This window comes from Triturus cristatus, chromosome 7 (assembly GCF_964204655.1).
Source record: "Triturus cristatus chromosome 7, aTriCri1.1, whole genome shotgun sequence".
NCBI classification, from domain to species: domain Eukaryota; kingdom Metazoa; phylum Chordata; class Amphibia; order Caudata; family Salamandridae; genus Triturus; species Triturus cristatus.
Genome location: NC_140590.1, coordinates 1,658,114,053 through 1,658,134,387, shown reverse-complemented (window position 1 = coordinate 1,658,134,387; position 20,335 = coordinate 1,658,114,053). Strand labels below are relative to the sequence as shown.

General features: G+C 42.5%; 1 protein-coding gene across 7 annotated transcripts in view; it reads left to right on the top strand.

Moving 5' to 3' along the window:
- Nucleotides 1-20,335, top strand: part of DIDO1 (death inducer-obliterator 1) — a 294,842-nt gene that overhangs the window by 242,720 nt on the left and 31,787 nt on the right. For all 7 annotated transcript variants that reach the window (XM_085619733.1, XM_085619735.1, XM_085619730.1 and 4 more), the window contains 2 exons: nucleotides 9,536-9,625; nucleotides 10,031-10,226. In XM_085619733.1, coding sequence (XP_085475859.1) covers nucleotides 9,536-9,625; nucleotides 10,031-10,226 — 286 coding nt within the window. The remainder of the gene's footprint in view (nucleotides 1-9,535; nucleotides 9,626-10,030; nucleotides 10,227-20,335) is intronic.

The following is a 20,335-nucleotide window of genomic DNA, read 5'->3' as shown; positions in this document are numbered from 1 at the left end:
CATAATCCGAGTCCCCTCGAGTCAATGAGGACACGAGCCGTATCCCATCATTTTGAGAGGCCTTTAGCCAAATATATTTTGGTCGTTTCAGCCAGTCTACTTCCAACATTCAGTTAAGTTTATCAACTCTTGTGTTACTGGGCCCGGCACCACTGCACTGGTTATCTTTAAACATCCTTCTGGCCAAATTAAGTACTTTTACCAAGGAACGGGGAATAAGGATTTGCTATAGACAGTTAACCAAAAAGGTGTTAGAGCCGACTTTAGGAGACTCCTTTTCTGACGGACAGGGGTCACATATTGGTACCCCTTTTAGTACCATTATAGATTTTTTGTCAAAGTCCTTTCACCGACCAGTCATTGCAGCCCCCCTCCAAAGTGTGTTCAAGTCCCCTATTTCTAGTTGTTTCACAGCAACCTAGTCAACAGTGGTCTTCGTTAACCCTGAAACTCCAGTCTGCTACTACTACAGTGTCGTTTGTAAATAAAGAAATTCAGCCGGCCATATTTAATATTTAGCAAAAAAATTTGTTTCCGATGTCTTTTACTGATTCACAATGGTTCAGAAATGATTTCGGGATTATTAAATGGGATACAATTATTTTACCGTCATGAATGTTTCCACACCCAGTCGTTCGAAAAACATTCTTTTCCGGAGCCATGAAATGGTGAGGTAGGAGCCTTCATTTTGTTTACACCCTAAAAAGTTGATGCACATAGCGACCAACTAATGTTTGTGCTGAAAATGGGTGTTAACTTGCATCCTCACAGAAAGTGTCTAAAGACTTGACTGTTCACCTGCTTATGTGTTTTGTGACCTTGCCAAAAGGGAGATGCCACTCTCTTCCTGTCCGGTTTAAAGAGGGAATGGTTTAGGTAAATGAAGGTAACGTCTTACGCGACGTATTTTCAAATAGACCAGTGCATGAAGCCATAGCTTGTATAAACGAGAGCACCTGAATAAGAGTGTTGCGCTCCATTTAATTATATAGATTTATTCAGCTTCAAATTGCTGATGTAACTTCAAGAGAACTGAAGTAATTGTTTCTGTGCAGATGCACGCATTGGTTTTTGTATATATCTTTATTGATCTATTGTACAGACGAACACCATAAATAGCGACATGTGCCATATCCATGTGCATACAATGCCAATTGTTCACACTTCAAATATAATCGGCCGCAGCCCAAGTAGAGCAGCATAGATGCACGCATTGTTACTTTGAGATTAATGTTTTGCCCTCGGTAGCAATAGTCTGTGCAACGACCTTACAGTTTGTAAATCTATAAAGAGCCATACTTTGTCTTCCTCGAGGACAAAGTTGTACGCTGAACAGTTTGTTTCTATATTCCAAAAATTGCTTTATAGTTTCATTTCTGAAACTTCTGTTTCTATGGCTGTGGAGACATAATTTAATTTTGACATCTTTACAGCTTGAAGTTTCTACTTGGAAAGCGGAAACTCGTTCAGAATTTGACTATTTGCTTGGGAATGTTAGTAGTATTGCCAAGTCAGTAAAGACAACACGATTCACTATTGTCTGGAGAATGTTGCTTGAAGTTACTGAAACATTACATTCGGTGGTGTTTCAGAGCTTGGTCCTGATGGATAATGTGTGTGTCAGCAAATGGGATATCCTTCATACTTTATTTTTGCAAACGTAACTAATTGGGTACATCTTCTAGAGCAGGGGTCAGTTTAGGCTAGAAGGGTATCTTTAATCTTTGCTTGAAGCCTGGTCTGGAATACGCTTTTTACAACCAATTCGGAGTAAGCATTGACAACACCAGTAAGTCTGGCTTTGGGTGCTAGCTGTTTGACTGTTGGTGTTTATCATGCGTTTTGTAAAACTTTGCTGAGGAAGCTGCTGGACCCTTTGCTGCTTTAAAGTTGAAAAAATAAAATAAAACCTTGAGTAGACCCTGACACTGAAAGGATCTACTTTGTGTGCGGATGTGCTCCTTGTGAAAGAGCAGAAAGCAGGCACCTCAGTGAAGTTAGCCAATGCCTGAAATCAACTCGCCCTTCGTCCCATGCTGAAGTGGGCAAAAGAAACGTGTGAATGAGTCAAAAACAGATCAGTGGATGGTCTAACACAAACTTAAAAACGGATAGTAGGAGGGCAGAGTAAGGAAAATAGCATATATGGAAATATCATTTCTTTCAATAGTAGTGTGCCATATTCTTTTTTTACCATCTTTAATGGGATTCACTTGTCAATACAGGCATTTTCCAACTAGTTGTAAAGGCAGGGGAACACGAAATAAGTAATGGAATCACCAGGAAAGTAATTTTTCCTATTTTTTCTGTCATAAATTATTATCTTGCACCGTGAACCTTTGCTGGATTCACATGATGTGTTATTGCGCCTTCTAGTGGTTGTGTAGAATTTCAAGACTTCTTACAGGTGCCATTCTTAAATGTGTGGTTTTTTCTGATTTACCATTGGAAACCAAATTGAGGGCTGTAACCAGCTCGCAAAAGGGTACTGCTTAATTTGTATTTAAGCTCCATTTAGAGAACTCTAATTCTAGTTGACACACTGACTGTAATCTAAGATATTGTCCCAATAAATTTTGTTATCCTCCGGTGCTGAAATATGCTGGAATGTTGTGTTAACTGCCTTTGACTGAAATCATTCATAAGAATTGAGCAAGAAAAATTAGATTGTTGCACCATTGCTCATTACTCGACAGACTTTTACAATAATTTTGTTGGACACATAACCCGCTAGAATGGTCAAGTGGTGAGATCCCATTAAGAGTTGAAAGATCGTGGAAGGCAAACTTTTCTTCAGCTTGCAAATAATTTGGGTAGATTATTTTTTGTTTAAAAACTCTGCACAACCCACACGTTTAGATACTTTCCTCTTTGTTTTTCCCTCTTCCTTGAAATTATCAGATGAGGCAAAATATACAAACACTCCTGTATACATGCTGGTTTTGTATACGTTATTGCATCACCTCAGTTAAATATTCAGGCTGACATACATACAGGTTGCTGCTAATTCAACAAGGAACTTCTGCCTTCTTGGACTGTTGGCTTGATTTATTGGAATTGTTCCTTGTCCCACCTCACATATTTGTATTGTTCATGATATGTGAGACCACCTCCCAGTTTGATGTGGGAGTTGCATCTTATATGGAAGACTATCAGGTCCACCAGGAAATGTATCAACTAGCCAGATTACTCCGACATTCACTGCATCTCCATGACTGAAAACTGGAATTTGTACTGAAGCTGTTAACCTGCAAAATTGTGATTTTAGTTTTCCTTCTGGTCGGAAAGCTTTAGCTAACATACCTAGTAGATGGATCTGCCAACCAGCCAGTCTGCAAAAAACTCAACATATTCACTTCTTTTAGGTATTTGGACTGCATCAAATGCCAGACCAGACAGCAGCTTGTTGGTGAACACTTACTTGAGTTGTAGGCAATATAAAGCCTGGTCTACCATGTAGCCAACGAATGCTGCCCCTTCCTCTACCTCATTTGGGTCAATTACTCTGTGCCCCACAAGGAAAAATCTAACATTTCGAAGTACTTAAATGTGGCAAAGCTTTCAGCTTTTTAGGTCATGTGGTCTAGTTCCTCACATCAGTTGTCTCCTGTTGCATGTGCCAGTTCCGGCATTTGTGCATTCAATGCGCAGTTGGTTTTCCGGTGGCGAATACTTTTGAGTGCATTGATGCAGCAGCACCACCACCACCTCTTGCCATTAATATAAAGAGTAAAAGGATTTGCAAGGATTAGTAATTGGGTGTAGACATTAAGCAACGGAAATAACATTTGTTGTGGGTTTGTAACCTTTAAGTAATCCCTTGAGATTCCGAGGACCTTTGAAACAACCTGCGTGATATGGGCAACCTGTCTGAATTTTAGTTAAGAGTCTGTACCCTTCCCCAGCACCAAAGTTTTCCTAGTCAGAGAAAATCCCAACATAAAAAAAAAAAAATCTGGAATTTGCCACTTTCGTCTGGTAATACTGTGCTAGTTGTTGCCTTCTCATGGCAATGTTGGCTTTGTTCAGAACGCCTCTGCTACCCTCTGGATTTTTCCCCAATGGTGCGCCTGTTTATGTAAGAGTTGCTTCTGGAGGATTCGACCCTGACCCTGCCTCCCGAGGTTACAGGAAGAAAGGCTAAAAAGCCCATGACATGCACTGGGACAGAAATCCAGCAGTTGGGATTGCTTGGAGAAAATAGTAGTGGACATGGTAAAAGTTCTGCATGCTTAACATTTGAGAAATGTCCTTGTGCATAGTAACCAGATGACAATCCACAGATTGGAAAATTACCGGTAAAGACATGACCTAGATGATTTTACAAAGTGAATTTTCCTGCCGCGGTCTTCCAGTCCCCATTGAAGGGTCAGTTGTCCAATGTGATAACTAGCCACCACAACTATTGGACTTCTTATTTTTGCATTTTACCTCTGCAGGTTAGATATGCTAAGTTTTTTTTTTTTTACTTTGTATCATTTGCCGTTTCAACACCCCATTTGGCAATGTTTTAGATTTAAGCCTGTTGGTGCTTTTCTTTTTTTTCTTGTCCTTTTCACACTTCTTTCTATCGAGGTTTTGTAGGTGGTCATGTGTTTTAATTTTCCTTGTGAGCCCTGTTCCTTCAGATTGTCAGCAACTTAAGGCTTTACAGCGTGAATGTTTCTGGATTCACATGCTATGCATTATTCTGCCTCTTTTTTGGTGTGGGCTGTTGTTTACTCTTTGGTGACCTGTCCCTCCTCTTTTGATATCAGACATACGCCCCAGAAGCTCCCTCGCATGTTTACTCTACAGTTTCTTTTTTGCACTGTTGGGTCTTGGTGCAGAGGAGCTAGCTCCAGATTGGATTGGAAGAAAAGAATCCCTTGCCAAAGCGAAAAATACTGAGAAAAATCTTTGGGCACCAGGGAACATGACAAATACCCACATGGATCAACAGGACTCGAAGCAAAAGCCTTGGGCTGAGTATCCCACTCAACCGCGTGGTGCAGAGAATGATTTAAGAGTATAAAGCATATGCCATTCAAGTTCTACCCTAAATGCCACCGCAAACTAGCGAAGGATAGACACTGTCTGCAATTTGTGCCTGCACAGGGACCACACATTCGAGGCATGCAGCACCTTAGCAGAATTCCAACCAATGACCTTTAAAGTAAGGCAAAAGCAGAGATTGACACTACACCATGGCGCAGGCGCAGAGACGCATCTTCCAGGTTGGAGGATACCAATAGCGGTTACAACGCGGAGATGACCCAGACGCCAAAATCATCGATCACAAGTGTCTGAAAGCATTGAAATTGTCGTCGAACGCTGAGAGCTGAAAACCAAAGGTACACAGGAAATCGTGGATGGGGACAGAAGGGGTCGAACTCAAAAATGAAGGTCTACCTTGACTTTGAAGGTCCACAGGCAAAACCGCCCAAAGAGGCAAAAGATCCAAGCCAGAGGATACCGCTGGTGGCAAACCCTCGGAACCAGCCTCTACTGTGAAAGGCATTGAAGAGTAGTCGAGAAAGCAAGAGAAGCTGGCCATTGAGTAGGATAAATCAGTGCTGATGAAGATGCCACCAGCACTCAATGCTGAACAAAGTGCTCAACAATGAGGGGAAAAAAAGGACATCTCAACGCCAAAATGGCGGCCCTCATCAAGCAGAAGGAGTTCAACGACTCCTTCAAAAATACCATTTTTTTCCCAAACACTCAAAAGAAACCTCGCCCTAACACCAAGGCAGAAGCAGTGGAACCAGAGTGGCAACCACCTGCAACCCCTGAACAGGCGTAAGATGAAGAGGAGGCCCTCTGTTTGAAGAAGCAGATGATGAACCATACCAAGAGGGAGTTTTTGAGGCTGAACCCTCCGGCAGCTGACAAGACCGCGATGCGGACTCACCGGAGGGTGTCAGTCCATTACCCCTGAGGCCCTTGCTGCCAGATGGCATCTCAGTGTACAACACAGTAAATCATTTAGCACACACCTACAGTGTCAAGTAAGAAAAGGATCCAGGGCAGTTGGTTTTTCTACTGGAAACCCTGCTACCTTCTCAACTAAGGAACCAGTTCCTCACAATGCTGCCTAGTCTTGTGGACCAAAAAAGGGAGGCCTTCATAGAACCTGCAACCACGGAAGGGGGGGGTGGGGTTTGCAGAAAATACGGACACTTCACAGTGGACCACAGTCTATATCAGGGAATCGGTGGCAGCGGACATCTTGTTGCCACAGTTCAGAAGTGAGCCAACTCACCGGCATATGTGGTCCCACCACCCAACAGAGAGAGCAAGAGGGTGGACATGGTGGGCAGGAAGATGAACCGGTCAGCGGTGATTCAGTAGAGAATAGCGAATTCCAACGCCCTCCTCAACAGGTATGTCCACCAGCAGTGGCAGGAAATGGAGAACATCTTCCCAGGGAGTCCCAGAAAAGCGGGTGCACACTAGTCCAGGAGGGATAGACGATAAGTAACACCTGTCTCTACCCTGGTTGCTGCAAACACTGAGGGTGTGAATGTGTTAGGAAGCTGTGCAGTAACAGGAGCATTTTCTACTACTTTTTATATCTGGGTTCAGAGGGGATTTCTTGTGAAGGGAAAACATCGAACTGATTTTTGAGGTGGTGGTCGGGGGGGGGGGGGTCAAATTTGAAAGCTAAACAGATTAGCCAGCAATTAGCATATAAAATGTTTTCTGAGATAGCCCCAACCAATCAGATTGCTTAGACTGCCCACATTAACTAAAGCTTAGCGACGTTCCAACTTCATCTGAAAGCCTGCAGTACGTCCATTAATCCGATGGAGACATTTGGCTTCTTTGCCTCTAGAAAGATCAGATTTGAGTTTGCAGGTTTTACATGTTATTGCCCTCTTGCTGCTGAAAGTTAACAGCGATCTACATCTTTTCCTCTCGTTCACCCTTTGCTGCATCTGGGCCTTTAATTGAGAAATTGGCAATTAATACATCAACATAGCAAGAGGGCTGCAGCAATTGTTTAAGGACATGGTCTAGCCTAGCGTTATAGGCTCATGTTCGAGGCAAATGGGCTATAATGTTACTGCATTCCACCCACGGGAGTGGGGGGGGGGGGGGGGTTGGGGAGGGTGCCATTAAAAAGGGAGGAATAAATTAACATTGGAATATTTGCGCAGAAGGCCTATTCCAGCCATTATTGGCCCTGTGCAACTCCATTGTCTTCAGCGGAGCTCCCAATATTCCTGTGTTTTAATAGTAATTAATGCCCGAAGAATAGGACAATAAAGCATAAATAAAAAACTGCAAATGATAAAACTTGTGCAGCTGAGGGGGACTTCTGTGCACTTCACATTCCTTGTGGTGGAATTGCGTATCTTAGGCCCTGCACACAACATTTTCTACACAATGTTTGGTATGTCACCCAAGGAGCTCAAGCCCGTTTCTCTGGTGAGGTGAGATGATATCCAGTTTAGAATAGACTAGTTCTAAGATGTCGTCCAAAAATTAGTTTTGCCTTGAAGACTGATACGGGCACATATTCAGTACCCATTGAACTGCAGAACAAGAGTGTTTGACATACAAAGAAAGAAGTTTACACTTCTGTGTAAATAGAATTTTCTCGCTTAATATTACCAGTGTGGTATAATTGTACATCTAAGCCGATCTAACGTGGTGGGGAATCCCTGGAAATTTGGTTAACGCCCAAAAGACCATCTGAGTACCCATTGCCTCAGGTGCAAACCTCTGTTCGTCATATATTTGTTTTGGGTATGTCAATGGCGTTTGTAAATATCCAGATTGGGAATGACATTACATCCACAAAACGGGTGAGGGTGCAACGGAAGATGTTTGTCCACTGAGCAAAATATTTTCTCTGAAGAAAAAAAGATTTTGAAAGGCAGTCATTCATATATATGTGTGTATATATCTTTATACATATACACACTTTTAGACAATCCTGCAAAACTGCAAATGTTGCAGCTTCTCATGAGTACTCCTATAACATGGATAAAGCTACAGGGATAACTGGGTTTTGAAAAGCAAGCCGAATCATATACATTTTAAATCGCAAACTAGTACTTATTGTACTTGGAAGACTGGAAGAATGAGTTTTGTCTTTTTGGGACAACTGAGGTTGAGGTCCATTTCCTGACTGAGTCACTCAGTAAGCATGGTTGCTTGTGAGGCACCTATCTCTTTTACTATAGATCTGTTCTCATATGCCTCCTCCACATAGAGGTGAAAATATTGGGCTTCAGGGGAGAAGTAGAGAACAGTCTTCTACACCTCTTCAAATAGAAGTGGGAGCCTCCCACTGTCCCTTAGATAAGTCAGAATCGCAGTACAGTAAATTGTGCATAGTGCAAGAGCAATATTCAACGAATGTCAAGGTCGCAAGTGTGTTTGGGAGTCTGGATAGTTGACTGGGGCATTAGCCATTTTACGATGTTTAGACTGCTGATAATGACAACTATTTCAGGAGGCCTTAACTGCATTCAGAGTATCAAAAATTGTGCAAGTGTTCTTTGTCGTAAAATGCAGTGCACCTTGTCGTTTAGACCCCTTCGGCTTTGTCTCTAGGCCTTATTACCTGAAGCACTTTAGCATAACTGGGTTGAGGTTCATCTGGACACTTCAGGAGGTGTACAATGCGCAGACACATGATATGAATATACATTAAGAATTTTAATCACCAATCATTTGGTCCCTTTCCCATTCATAGTTAGTTTTGCTGATTACATTTATTTTTAATGTCCTGTTTCAATTTGACACATTGTATCCCCTTTTTAGAATTTAGTGTTGGTGGTAAACAATATGCCTCGTTGCATGATTGTTTTCCACAATTGAGACTGCTGTGATGGAAAATGAGAACCCCGAGTTGTGTGCTAATGGTTTAAAAAAAGAAAAAAAAACCTAATCTGCATCCCTCATTTGTATTTCCTATTAAACCGAAATGTAGTTTTTCACCAATCTGAAGCCCCACCCATCAATTATGAAGCATTGGCACCATCTTAAATTTTCTTTGTGAACGTTTTCATTTAATAGATTTGTGAAACAGTATGGGTTTGTTCTCATGAACTTGTGAATGTTACCTTGTCTAGCCAGGTTTGCTTGTCCTCATCATAAGGTCACATTTGTAATACAATTTGGGTTGTTTGTGTGAATGTGTGCACAGACTCCCATCACTTGTGCTTTGGAGTCTTTGCACACATTCACAAGGAGTCCAAAATGATAACGAATTGTTCTTATCTGGGACAGAGCTATTCAGTAATAACAGTGAACATCACAAAGCTTAAACTTAATATGGCCTTCAAGCAAAGAGCAGGTGGTTAAAGAGCTCCATAAATGGCCTGGACCTTCCTTCAGTGAATTTAAACTATAACCCCCTTACGGTTCAAGTCATGTGAAACCAGGACGTGATATAGGATTGTGAGAATTAGTCTGCTAAATTGACTTCATGCATTCATAAATGGGATAAAGAATGGAATCGCAATGATCATAACTGTTTAAGTTAGTGGGTAAATGTTACGTTATTTTCTGAATTTCTCCTGTTGTCTCCTTTATTTAGGATTTGCCTGATACGGTTCACATTGGTGGGAGGATTTCGCCGAAAACAGTCTGGGATTATGTTGGCAAACTGAAATCCTCTTTTTCAAAGGTACTCTTGTAATTAGCCTTGTGTTTTACTTGGAGTAAACAAGTTGCTACGCTGTTTTCTTATCCTCTTATACATTAGGCTTTTGCCCTATAAATAATCATCTTGAACCTCCTTGGGGAAGGTTTGTTTTAGACTTAAAAAAAAAAAATAAGACCGTCAAAAGCCAGTCCAATTGGACAAATATCCTATTTGTGCTCAAAGCATAGACCTGTTGTGGCACCATAGTTAATACAAGTTTGGCTCTGTTTGGATATCTATTATTCACGTTATAGTCCTATTAGGTTTTCAGATATGAACGTGTTAAAATGTAAGAAATTGTTTTACCGTGGAACAGACTATGAATTATGTTTATTTAGCTTTGTTTATCCATAATTTGTATCCCTCTTCTCTTTTCTTGTGTTGTAGGAGCTGTGTTTAATTCGCTTCCAGCCTGCCACAGAGGAAGAAGAGGTTGCATACATCTCTCTCTATTCCTATTTTAGTAGCCGTGGCAGATTTGGTGTTGTGGCTAATAACAACAGGCACATCAAGGACCTCTACCTGATCCCTTTGAGTGCTAAGGATCCCATTCCATCCAAACTTTTACCATTTGATGGACCAGGTAAGCATAGCAGTTGTCAAAGAAAAAAACAAGAGGTAACACCTCGAAGATCATGGCTGGTAGGGAAAGTTACACCAGACCTACCTAGCATGTAGCACCAACCCAATACGTGCCCCAGAAGAGGTCTTTAAAAATCTATAGAAATTGAGGAGCAGGTTTGCCTTAAATGGGCACTGGACCTACACGGCATGAACAGCCGCTCTAGGTATTCAGTAAAAGGCAATGAACACTAGGTTTTCGTAATTGTTAACCTTTGTGATCATAAATAATGTACACAAACTGGTAGGAATTGGAACAGTATATAATATGGTCATTAACGTTCCATGAGATCACCGTTCATAGTTTGTGGGATCAGATATTTTTGAATGGTTATACCATCACTTAGAAGCATGCATTCCAAAGTAAATTCTCCTTGACTGGCAAATCATTTTTTGCCTGATTGTGCATTGAATAAGTATTCGAATTCTCACAAGGGAGTGAGACAGACTTTCTACAAGGTACCATTCCTGTCCATTTCAGTAGTAAGTTAAATGTCATACCTTAAGCTCAGTAGCCAGAGTGCCTCAATAGACCGCAGAATGTTCAGAAACAGCGGTTTTTATTTACAAAAGTGTCAAATGTGAATGGGATAAGCTTTCCCAAATATTTTTTGTAAACAAACCATGCATCATAGCACCTTTGCAAGGTCTGTTTCTAAACTTGCCTTTGCTCTGGTAGTAGCATGTTATTCAGACTTCCACTTCGTTTGGAAATTGGATGATATTTTCTCAGAGGAGCATAAACTAAAATCCTACATGCCAGTGTCTTCTGTATAGGAAATCTTTTACACCATTAAAGTTGGTGGCTAGTGGTCCGAGGTTGTCTTCACCCAGTATATGAATTTAAGTCGATCATACACCCTCCGTTAAATTTCTTTGGTACACATAGATTGCGCGCCAGTCGTACGCCACCATTAAATGAAAGTGTAACCTTTATTTGTTATGAATAACACAATGGAGAAATAGCATTTCAACAGGTAAGCAAAATATTTTTCAATGCCTAGTTGTGTTAAGATTTTTAGCTCTTCTTGAAATCAGTTGTGCTTTCTCACCCTGCCTTTATAATTAATAAAAGTATTTTGTGAAAAGTTGTCATTGTCTCCTTAACTTATAATTTTAGGCTTCCAGTATCCGCATGCATTTACTCACAGATCTGTTTGCAGTTAACTGGAGAAAACTAGTACACAACTTTCCTTTTGAGGTTTTCCTGAATCTGATCCTGATGTTCAGCATAAAACCTGATCTTCACTAAACGTTAAGCTAGAAGGTCCTAGAGCTTTGAAGAAATGGTGAACGTCTTCCTACTTCCACGTGCAGTGCTGTCCATCTGAAGGTGAAGAGCTGCACAGTACCGACACGTTTCTCCAACACTGGATCACCACCAGCATCTTCAGCGATTCTGAACAACTATAAGACGTTTCAACGACGAAGACTACAGCCTTGAGTTCTTCTCCCCTTGACAGTTGGCTTTAATTCATTGAAAGCTCCTTTCACCTTATGCTTTAGGATACTGTAATTGGCTCGTACACACAGGCTTCAATATTATGCAAACTACATATACTTGCCATGCATTTCATTATGCGTTTTTCATGCAAACTACTGATGGAATTTCATTGGTAAAGTAATTACAGCATAAACCTCATTACAGTTTATTTTACGTCCTAGTAGAGATGCTTTTCAGCACATTTAAACTTACTAGGAATAGCTGGAGTTGACAGCCAAACAGTATTTAGTTGACATTCTTCATCCAGAGCGTTTTAATTTACTATTCAAAATCCACAAAGCCAAAGTGTTTTTGATTTTGATTTGACTTGCAAACCAGTGGATTGAATAACCCCACATAATTAAACATTTGAGACTAAAAAAATCTACCTCTGGGCTAGGGTTCCTGCAGCTTGAAATAACAGTGAATGGAACGATTAACGTCCAGTAATGAGGCTCATTATTGATGTCCTCAGAGTTGGGGTACAATACACTTGAGACCACCTTAACCTGAATCTTAACACGTCCTTTTGATTTTGACTTTTAGCCCTGTAACCCTTAACATTACTCAAAAGGCATTTGACATTTTATTACATTTAGCCATTAAAATGCCTTAATTGGTAGGTAAAATACCCGTGGATAGTGACTAAACATAGTAATTATAACCATGGCATATTTAACCAATCATACTGTATAGCCACTATTTTTTGGGGGTGAGGGGGGTAGAAGCATGCTTTAGGGTGTATTCTGAAGTCACCGTTTGTTGTGCAAGTACTAGAGATCGTGCAAGGTCCTGATAAGCCACATATCAATATATTTCGTATTCTTAACAATCCCGTAGCTAGTCTCAATAAGGACACCACTTAAGAACATTTGCATATTTGTAACTATTATGAGCAACTTTCATGTAATCGTGTTTATCCACATTTGTCACAGTACTTACTTGCAACATACTGGAAAGAGGGCATCCTATATTCCGGGTATGTACAGCAAACCTCTGTAACGCCTATCCAATTCCTTTACCAGTGTACTTGGGAGTCCTATGCACCCATAACCATGAAACTGCATAACCCACCCCCTTTCTCTTCCTCAAACTTTGATTCACCTACCTTACTCAACACTTTTCCACTGAATTCTCTGATTAGGTGGTCCTAATGGCCACCCGAATCTAGATTTTTGTCCATTTTCATTTCTTGGCCCTGGCTTCCTCGACTCAAACTGATGTTTTCACCATCACTGTGTTGATTATAGGGCCCATATTTAGTGTGCGTTGCTATTCCTGACATTAAGTAATGACATATCCATGATAAAGAAACCCCTCACACCTGCAAGTTTGTATGGAACTGCTTTAAAACAGTAAAAGTCATGAGATTACTGCTCGAAGTGATAGTCACATTTCAAGTGGCTCTAGGTGATGGCTCAAGGACACGCTTTGTCATTTGTGAGTGCCTGAGTACTCGTATTTTCTTGTATATTGTTCTTGCTATATTTGGGTGTGTTCTTGATCACTAAATATTGCTTTACAGCAACTTGGGACTTGTCTCTGCTAGAAAGGTGTGAAGATGGCGGTTCGATTTGTCGAGGGGGATTGGCTGATGGTTAGTGTCAAAAGAGCAAATCAGGCTCTGGTCTGTAACGGAATCGTCTAGACCGGGGTCTGTAGGTGCCTGAATCGGGCAGTATGCCAGTCTGTCAACATCATCGAGGCAACGGAGGCTGTATCCCAGTCTTTCTAAACCAGAAACACTCTGCATGTTTCAGACTTTCATATTAAACTTTATGGGTGGTGGGAGGAGTAGTCCTCTCTTGGAGATAACTTTCCTGAAGCCTTGTAGAGAGGAGGCGCTCTGGCGCTGCACACAGCAGCAGCAGATTGTTGAGAAAAACCCTTCCCATGGTGCAGAAGAGGAAGCCGTAATACTTGCAAACTCTAGTGCTGGACCTAGTATTCCAGAGCACCAAGTCTGAACCAATGTCCCCTTGGGGCAAGCTGCAGTGACTGCTGGTGATTTTTGGCCTGCTAAAACATTTGTTTACAACTCGGTCTCATGCTTGAGCTCTCAAATTTCCCAGATACATGCCTTTATGATTCGTTCAGCCCAGGTTTCTTTTGCTGTTGTGCATTCTCCAACTTGTACGGGTTTTGTAATATTAAATCAAGAGGCCAACAAATGTCAGAATGTAATTGAAAAAACCTAGATACTTCTGAGCTCAGTTTAGATGCCTTAAAGCCGCAAAGAGATGGCTTTAGAGAACCGTGGACTTTGTTGCTGGCGTTTAAGTGGAACAAATATGGTTTTGCTCACATTCCTCACATGCACAGTTTATTTCTCCCTTTTGCTCATCCCAAAGCGTGTAGGAACGTTGCAAGAGATGATCTGACCTCCACTCACAGTGCTAGGGCATGTAATTGACGGCTCACTACCTACTTGAAGTGTTTGTGATCTGATGTTGGGGCATGTTGAGACATAGAAGTAATATTACCTTGTGTTGGGTGGGTGTTTTGGGTCACATTGGGAAGAAAAAATTTGCAGACAGGGCAATGCTTCAAATATTTCTAAATTACTGTTGCTACAAAACTGAACAGCTTAGCTGTTCTGTTTGGTAGGACATCATAAACCGGTTCAGTCTGTCTTAGCGCTGTTACTCATTTTTTTTTTATTTGTTTACATTTCTTTATTGGCACTTTCAGTAAAAAATAAGTGCCATAAAGTTACAAGCATCATTTCAACTCCAGCGTGGAGGGGCATACATCACAGGTAATACCAATTCAGGCAACAGTTCAGTGCAAGGCCTAGAACATAGGCCGCTGCGACTACCACAGAGGCACTAGCGAATATGCATTACAGGGCATACAGGAATAAGATGCTGCATCTTACGCCACTAATAGGAGTTGACAAGTATAGCATTTTGAAAGGAGGGAAGAAGGACCAAGGTCTAGGGAATAACCCTATTGACTGATGCCCAACTTGGGTCTCTGCTACTACTCATCACTCCCATACTGCCTGTACAACCCACACAACTGTAGGCTCAATGGGTACATATCTAGTTGCATGTAAGATGAGGGAGGTGGGTAAAGTATGATGGGGCTGGCAGAAGGGGACAAGACAGGGTGTCAGTGTGTCCATGGAGCATCCATGTTTTATGCGCTATTGTCGCCACTACCGCTGTTATTTCCGTACATGTTACAGGACCCTGGGGCTCATCCTCTTCCAGCTGCGTTGAAAGTCCTGCAATATAACATCCCAGTCGGCTGCCATCGGTACTTCATGTAACCCAAATTATCTTCGCAGCTGAAGATACTTTTAGCTTGCGTCCAGACTGTTAGCGAGCTGGACCACACTAGCGCAGGGGGAGGCTCCAAATGTTTGTCTCTGATTAAGTGTTAGCTGCAAGTAGTCCTAGATCTATAAACCTGGACTCCACCCTATGCCTAACCGATCTACGGTAGAGCCCCAGGAGACATACATCCCAGGTACGCACCACCATCCGCCTAGTGCAGCCAGCTAAGTTTGCTGTGACGCTATACCATACTCCTTTAGCGCAGGGCAGCCCCAGAGCATATGAATGAGATTGGCGTCTATCAGCTTACATCGGGGACAACAAGCATCTGTACGCCGGAAGTACCTGTTGAGCTTGGCTAGGGTCAAATAGGCTCTGTGCAATACATAGTATTGGATGAGATCGGAATCTGGTGTTTCTAGGAATACGGGTGGGTCCCTCCAGTATAGCCACCCATTTGCGGTCCGTGCACGAGCGATTCAGGTCTGAATCCCAGCGATGTTGACTAGGTGTTAACGAGTGTGCTGTGTGCGTGCGCAGTGAGCTGGCAAACCACTTTGTGAGATGCCTTCATGTGCCCATCACGTGTATGTATTGAGTTGTGAGATGCTTGTCAGGATCCTAGGACACATCCCTCCATAGGGCTCGTAGTGCTGTAAGTAACAAGGTGTGAAGAAAAAACTGACCTTGCCACAGTCTGTCCTCAACGAAGTCATCGAAGGCCGCCAGCAACCATCTTAGTATAAGTCGGCCAGCGAAGTCGCCCAGCCTCTGCAGGTCAACCGCTTGCCAGGCTGAAAGTTCTACATTAGTTGTGGCAAAGCCACTCATCAGCGTGCCTTGAAGCGGTAATGCCGACGCATACGGGATGACAGCGCGAGACATGCAAGCAACAGCAAACATTCCACCTCCAGCATTTTCTGGACGGGCGCCCCACCTCTCCTCCCAGTATGAAAGAGCACCAGGACTGACTAGTGCGTCCACGCTGGCTAGAGCGCAGCTGTGTCCTAAAGAGTTGGTCATCTGCCACCCACTCTAATTGCAATGCCAGGTAGTATTGCTCCATATTAGGGACTGCTAGGCCTCCCTGACCAATTGGTAAGTATAGCTTGAACAGTGAAACCCTGCACCGTGATCCGTTCCATATGAACTCACGCATGACTCATTTGTAGGAACGGAAGACAGGAGGCCAAAAATACACTGGCAAGTTAGTGAAGGAATACAGTAACTGGAGCAGCACCGCCATTTTAAGCAGCGCTTAACGGCCCATGATGGCCAGTGGCAGACTCTGCCAGAAGAGCATTTGCGACTTGACTGCTGCTATTGCCCAGAGATGTTCCCCCTCTAGTAGGTCCACTGACTGATATACATGTACTCCAAGGTACCGAAAGACAGTGGGCTACCACTTCACTGATAGATCATTAATGACCAGTGTGGGGCGCGGCAAGCCTGGTTGAATGAGTGCAAGCAAGCTTTCGCCCAGTTCACTCTGAGACCAGAGAGGGATGCAAAGTAATTGAGGATCCGCACTGTCAGCAGGCGTTCTTATGTTGCAGATGTACAGGAGCAGCTCGTCTGTGTACAGTGAGATGGCATGCGTCCCGTCACCAGGGAGGGGTACCTCATTCCGCCCCACTTCCCAGGAATGGCTTCCGCGAGCGGCTCTATAGCCTGCGAGAAGAGCAAAGGTGAAAGATAGGCACCCGGTCTGACACTAGGGCACTGCCTTTGACTCTAGTGGAAGGAGAGATGTATAACAGCAGTATTAGGTGGAGAAAAATAGCCCAAGTCTGTAGTGGGACAAGGCAGCAAATAGAAACTCCCATTCCAGAGTATCAAATGTCTACTCCAAGTCCTTAACGCTGTTACTCTTCCGTCCATTTTCTTGCCTGCTACTTCAGCCTAGTACCTGGGGTTATGGATACTTTTGTCATTAACTCTAGTCAAAGTCTTTGCCTAGAGACACCATTTTCCTTGTTACAGATTCTCAAACATTTTATCTAATTCCCTATCTCTTTACATATCAACTGGAAGATGCTTTTATCTAAAGTAGGCTTTGGGGCATGGGCCCTTCCTTTCTAAAATGTTCTGATTTATTTTTCTGGTTTTCTAACTGGTATTCACTCTTATCAACCTTTTTCAGCTTACTCTGCCAGTGCAACATACTGCAAGTTCAAGCAGTGCCTGGGTGTCACAGACCGTTGGGAGGAGTTGACCCGCATTCTCTCTGCATGTTGTGGTTGTGGGACAGCCATTGTTGATCTGTATGTGATGATAATACAAGAGTCTTTGAGGAGTCATTTGAGTACATGCACTGGAATCTCCATTCCACAGGAGATGTTAGACTAATTAACGGAAGAGTTGAGGTGAGTACAAGTGCTTAGAACCCGGTGGCAATGCCAAGAGTCTTTTGCCCCGTGGGGAAGCAAGACACTCTATTTAAGGCTCCTCCACCAAACTGTGTAGAGGCAGTCCTCCTATCTTGATCAATTTTTCCCAGTACCTAAAGTCTTTCTCTGTCCAGATCAGTCATTAAGGTGTTGCATCAAGATTCACTACCCTGGCATCCCTGCTGGGACGTGCATACCAGTTTAAAGGGGGCCGAAAGCACTGTTCTGTAGCTCCACAAGTACTACAGCTTGTGTTCATTGAGCTGCTTGAGGATGTGGAGGGTCTTCCTCCTCTTATGCCCTGATTACGAGCAAAGGTGTTATTTATCACCCCTGATAAATAACTATACCACGGGTACGTTATAGATCCGGTGCGATAAATAACCTCAATTACGATTACATGGGGAATAACCTGCAGACTTTGGTGTTGAATGCACCAAAAGCTACATGATACAGTAAATACTGTGCGTCCGATAATGATCGTATGCGTTCAATACCATAACACTCGAAGTTATTTTTCCTCTGATTTCTGAGGACCACCACTTAATCATTACTGGAAGTCTGGGTCCACGGCCTAATATTGTCAATGATTTGAGCTTTCAATAAACAAATACACAATGATTAAGTACTTTATTTAATTCACAAGCAAACATAAAAAGAAAATCCTGATAGGAAGGTTGGAGCGTTTCTAAATTCAATTCCATTCTGTTTGAAGTACGTGAACTTCTCGTATGAATCAGTCTGAGGATACGAACTCAATTTTTAGCCGCCATTGTCAAAATCGTTTACATATACAGAACACTTTACAGTTTTACATTTTGCTTCTTTATTTATAAATTCTTTATTAATCTGCTAATATTATTTTATTTTCTAAGCAGTTGCGGACCCTCCGAGTAGGCTTTGAGGACCCCAACGCGTGTCTGGATCACAGGTTAAGAACCATTGCTCTTGAATTTGAACATCCTGCCACGGACCCAGATATTGGCAACAGGAGCAAGTGATTGCACTCAGTGGCTTTACAGATTGTTCCACATGGAATCTGCAATACCCATAGAGTTGGCTGTTACTGGCATGAATGCAATTCCAGTTGTCTAGCCCAAGTACTGAACTTTGTGTTTCTGCATAAAGTCACTTGCTACCCTTATCTGCATTGCCCATTGATGTTGACTTCTTACTAGGAGCAGGATGTCTTCAACACAGGCCTCTCCATTCAGACCCTTTTTGACCAGTTTTACAATGAAATTACTGTAATTGTTACGTAAAATTGTGTTCATACAGGCCTTCTCAGCCCAAGGCGAACAAGAGATTTTCCTGTCCTGGCGAGAATATAGTCAAAGGTAAACCAGTGCCGCTCTTCGTGGAGTTTAGCTCCATACCAGACCAGGGGTACCATAGTTGTCTTAGAATTTAGGCATCCCACATTATGGTTAAGCAGCATATGGAATGCTCGCAGCCCTGCTTAGCAGAGAGCTCGGACTGTTCCTGGTATAGCCTGTCGAAGTCTGTAATAATCCGTCATACTTTGGTTCTGTCTTTGAGATGGTGGCTCTGCACTACCAAGCTGTTGGACTGATGCTGCTTTTGCATACCATTTCTGCAGGTTTTAGTCCTGTCGGTCTTGTGAGAATGGTTGGTGACGAGGAGTCTCACTACATGCACCTCGCCATGAGAGCTTTCGGAGTCTAATATGATGCATCAGTCCACATAAAGAAAGGTGGTTGAATGATACCTTTCTATCACTATACTTTGTCTTTGCAGGGGTCAAATCAAGATTGTGATTATACACAATGACGATACCTCAGCCCCTTCCTACAATAGATCACAAAGGAACGTGGTATCCCACCAGTCATTTGGTTGGGGAATGATTTTAGAAGTGAACTATTACCCAAGATATATTCTTCTCTCCTTCATGGGTTGGCTAGTTTGAAAGACAGATTAGCATGTGCCTAGCTTCACCCCACAATTCTAGACAAGATATGTGCATTTGTGGAAACTGAAATTCAAGTGAACCATTTTTGCTTGGTATGTTAGTACTTTATGGGGAAAGTCCTCAGGCCAGACTGGCACCCAGCATCCGGTCTTGTGAGCAACCTTCAAAAGGTAAAGAAACCAGGTGCATGGTCATTCTGGGGACCCTGTCTGGCCCTGCTACATCTGTTTTTCTGATACTCTGCACTTCAGGGATCAACTCTCTATTTCAGACCAGATCTTATAGTGGCTTGGACCTAAATAAGTTTCTTGCTGGACAGGTGCGGTGAATTCCCATCGCTCTTTTACTAACTTCCTTGCTTGCAGTAGTGCCTGCAAAAGAGCAATCACAACCCTAATGCTCAGCCATCTACACTGGCTCCAGTTGGCCTAGCCACATCTGGCTCTGGAGCAACATTTGAAGGTGGCGCAGGATCACACATGCAAAATGTTAACTACATTTAATTGATAATTCGTCCTTCCCTACATCCATTCAACCAGATGACCTTGTTTCTGACAAGCTTATCCGAGGCTATTGAAAAACCTATTTGAGAGCAGGTGAAGCCTTCAAAAATGGCTGAGGAAATGGTTTTCCATCTCCAGAGCCATCAAGAATTACCTCTCTGACAATATTTTGTTAATCCAAAAAAACACAAGGCCAGATGTGTGACCTGAATCTTGTTTTTTTCAGTCTTGCGCATCAGCCGTACTATGTGATGATCTGAAACCTGGAGCTTCCTTCGTTCAGTCTTCTTGCTTAATGGCCATTCAAAGTGATGGAAACTTATGGGTTGAAGCTGTTTTTTTTTGTGTGTAAAACTGCATTCCTGACCATCACATCTGCAACGTGAGTAAGTGAGTTCTAGGCGAACTCTGTCTCAGAACAATAAACCCTCTTACTGTAGGCAGCATGGCACTACGGACTTAGCCATCCTTCATTGAAAACTAT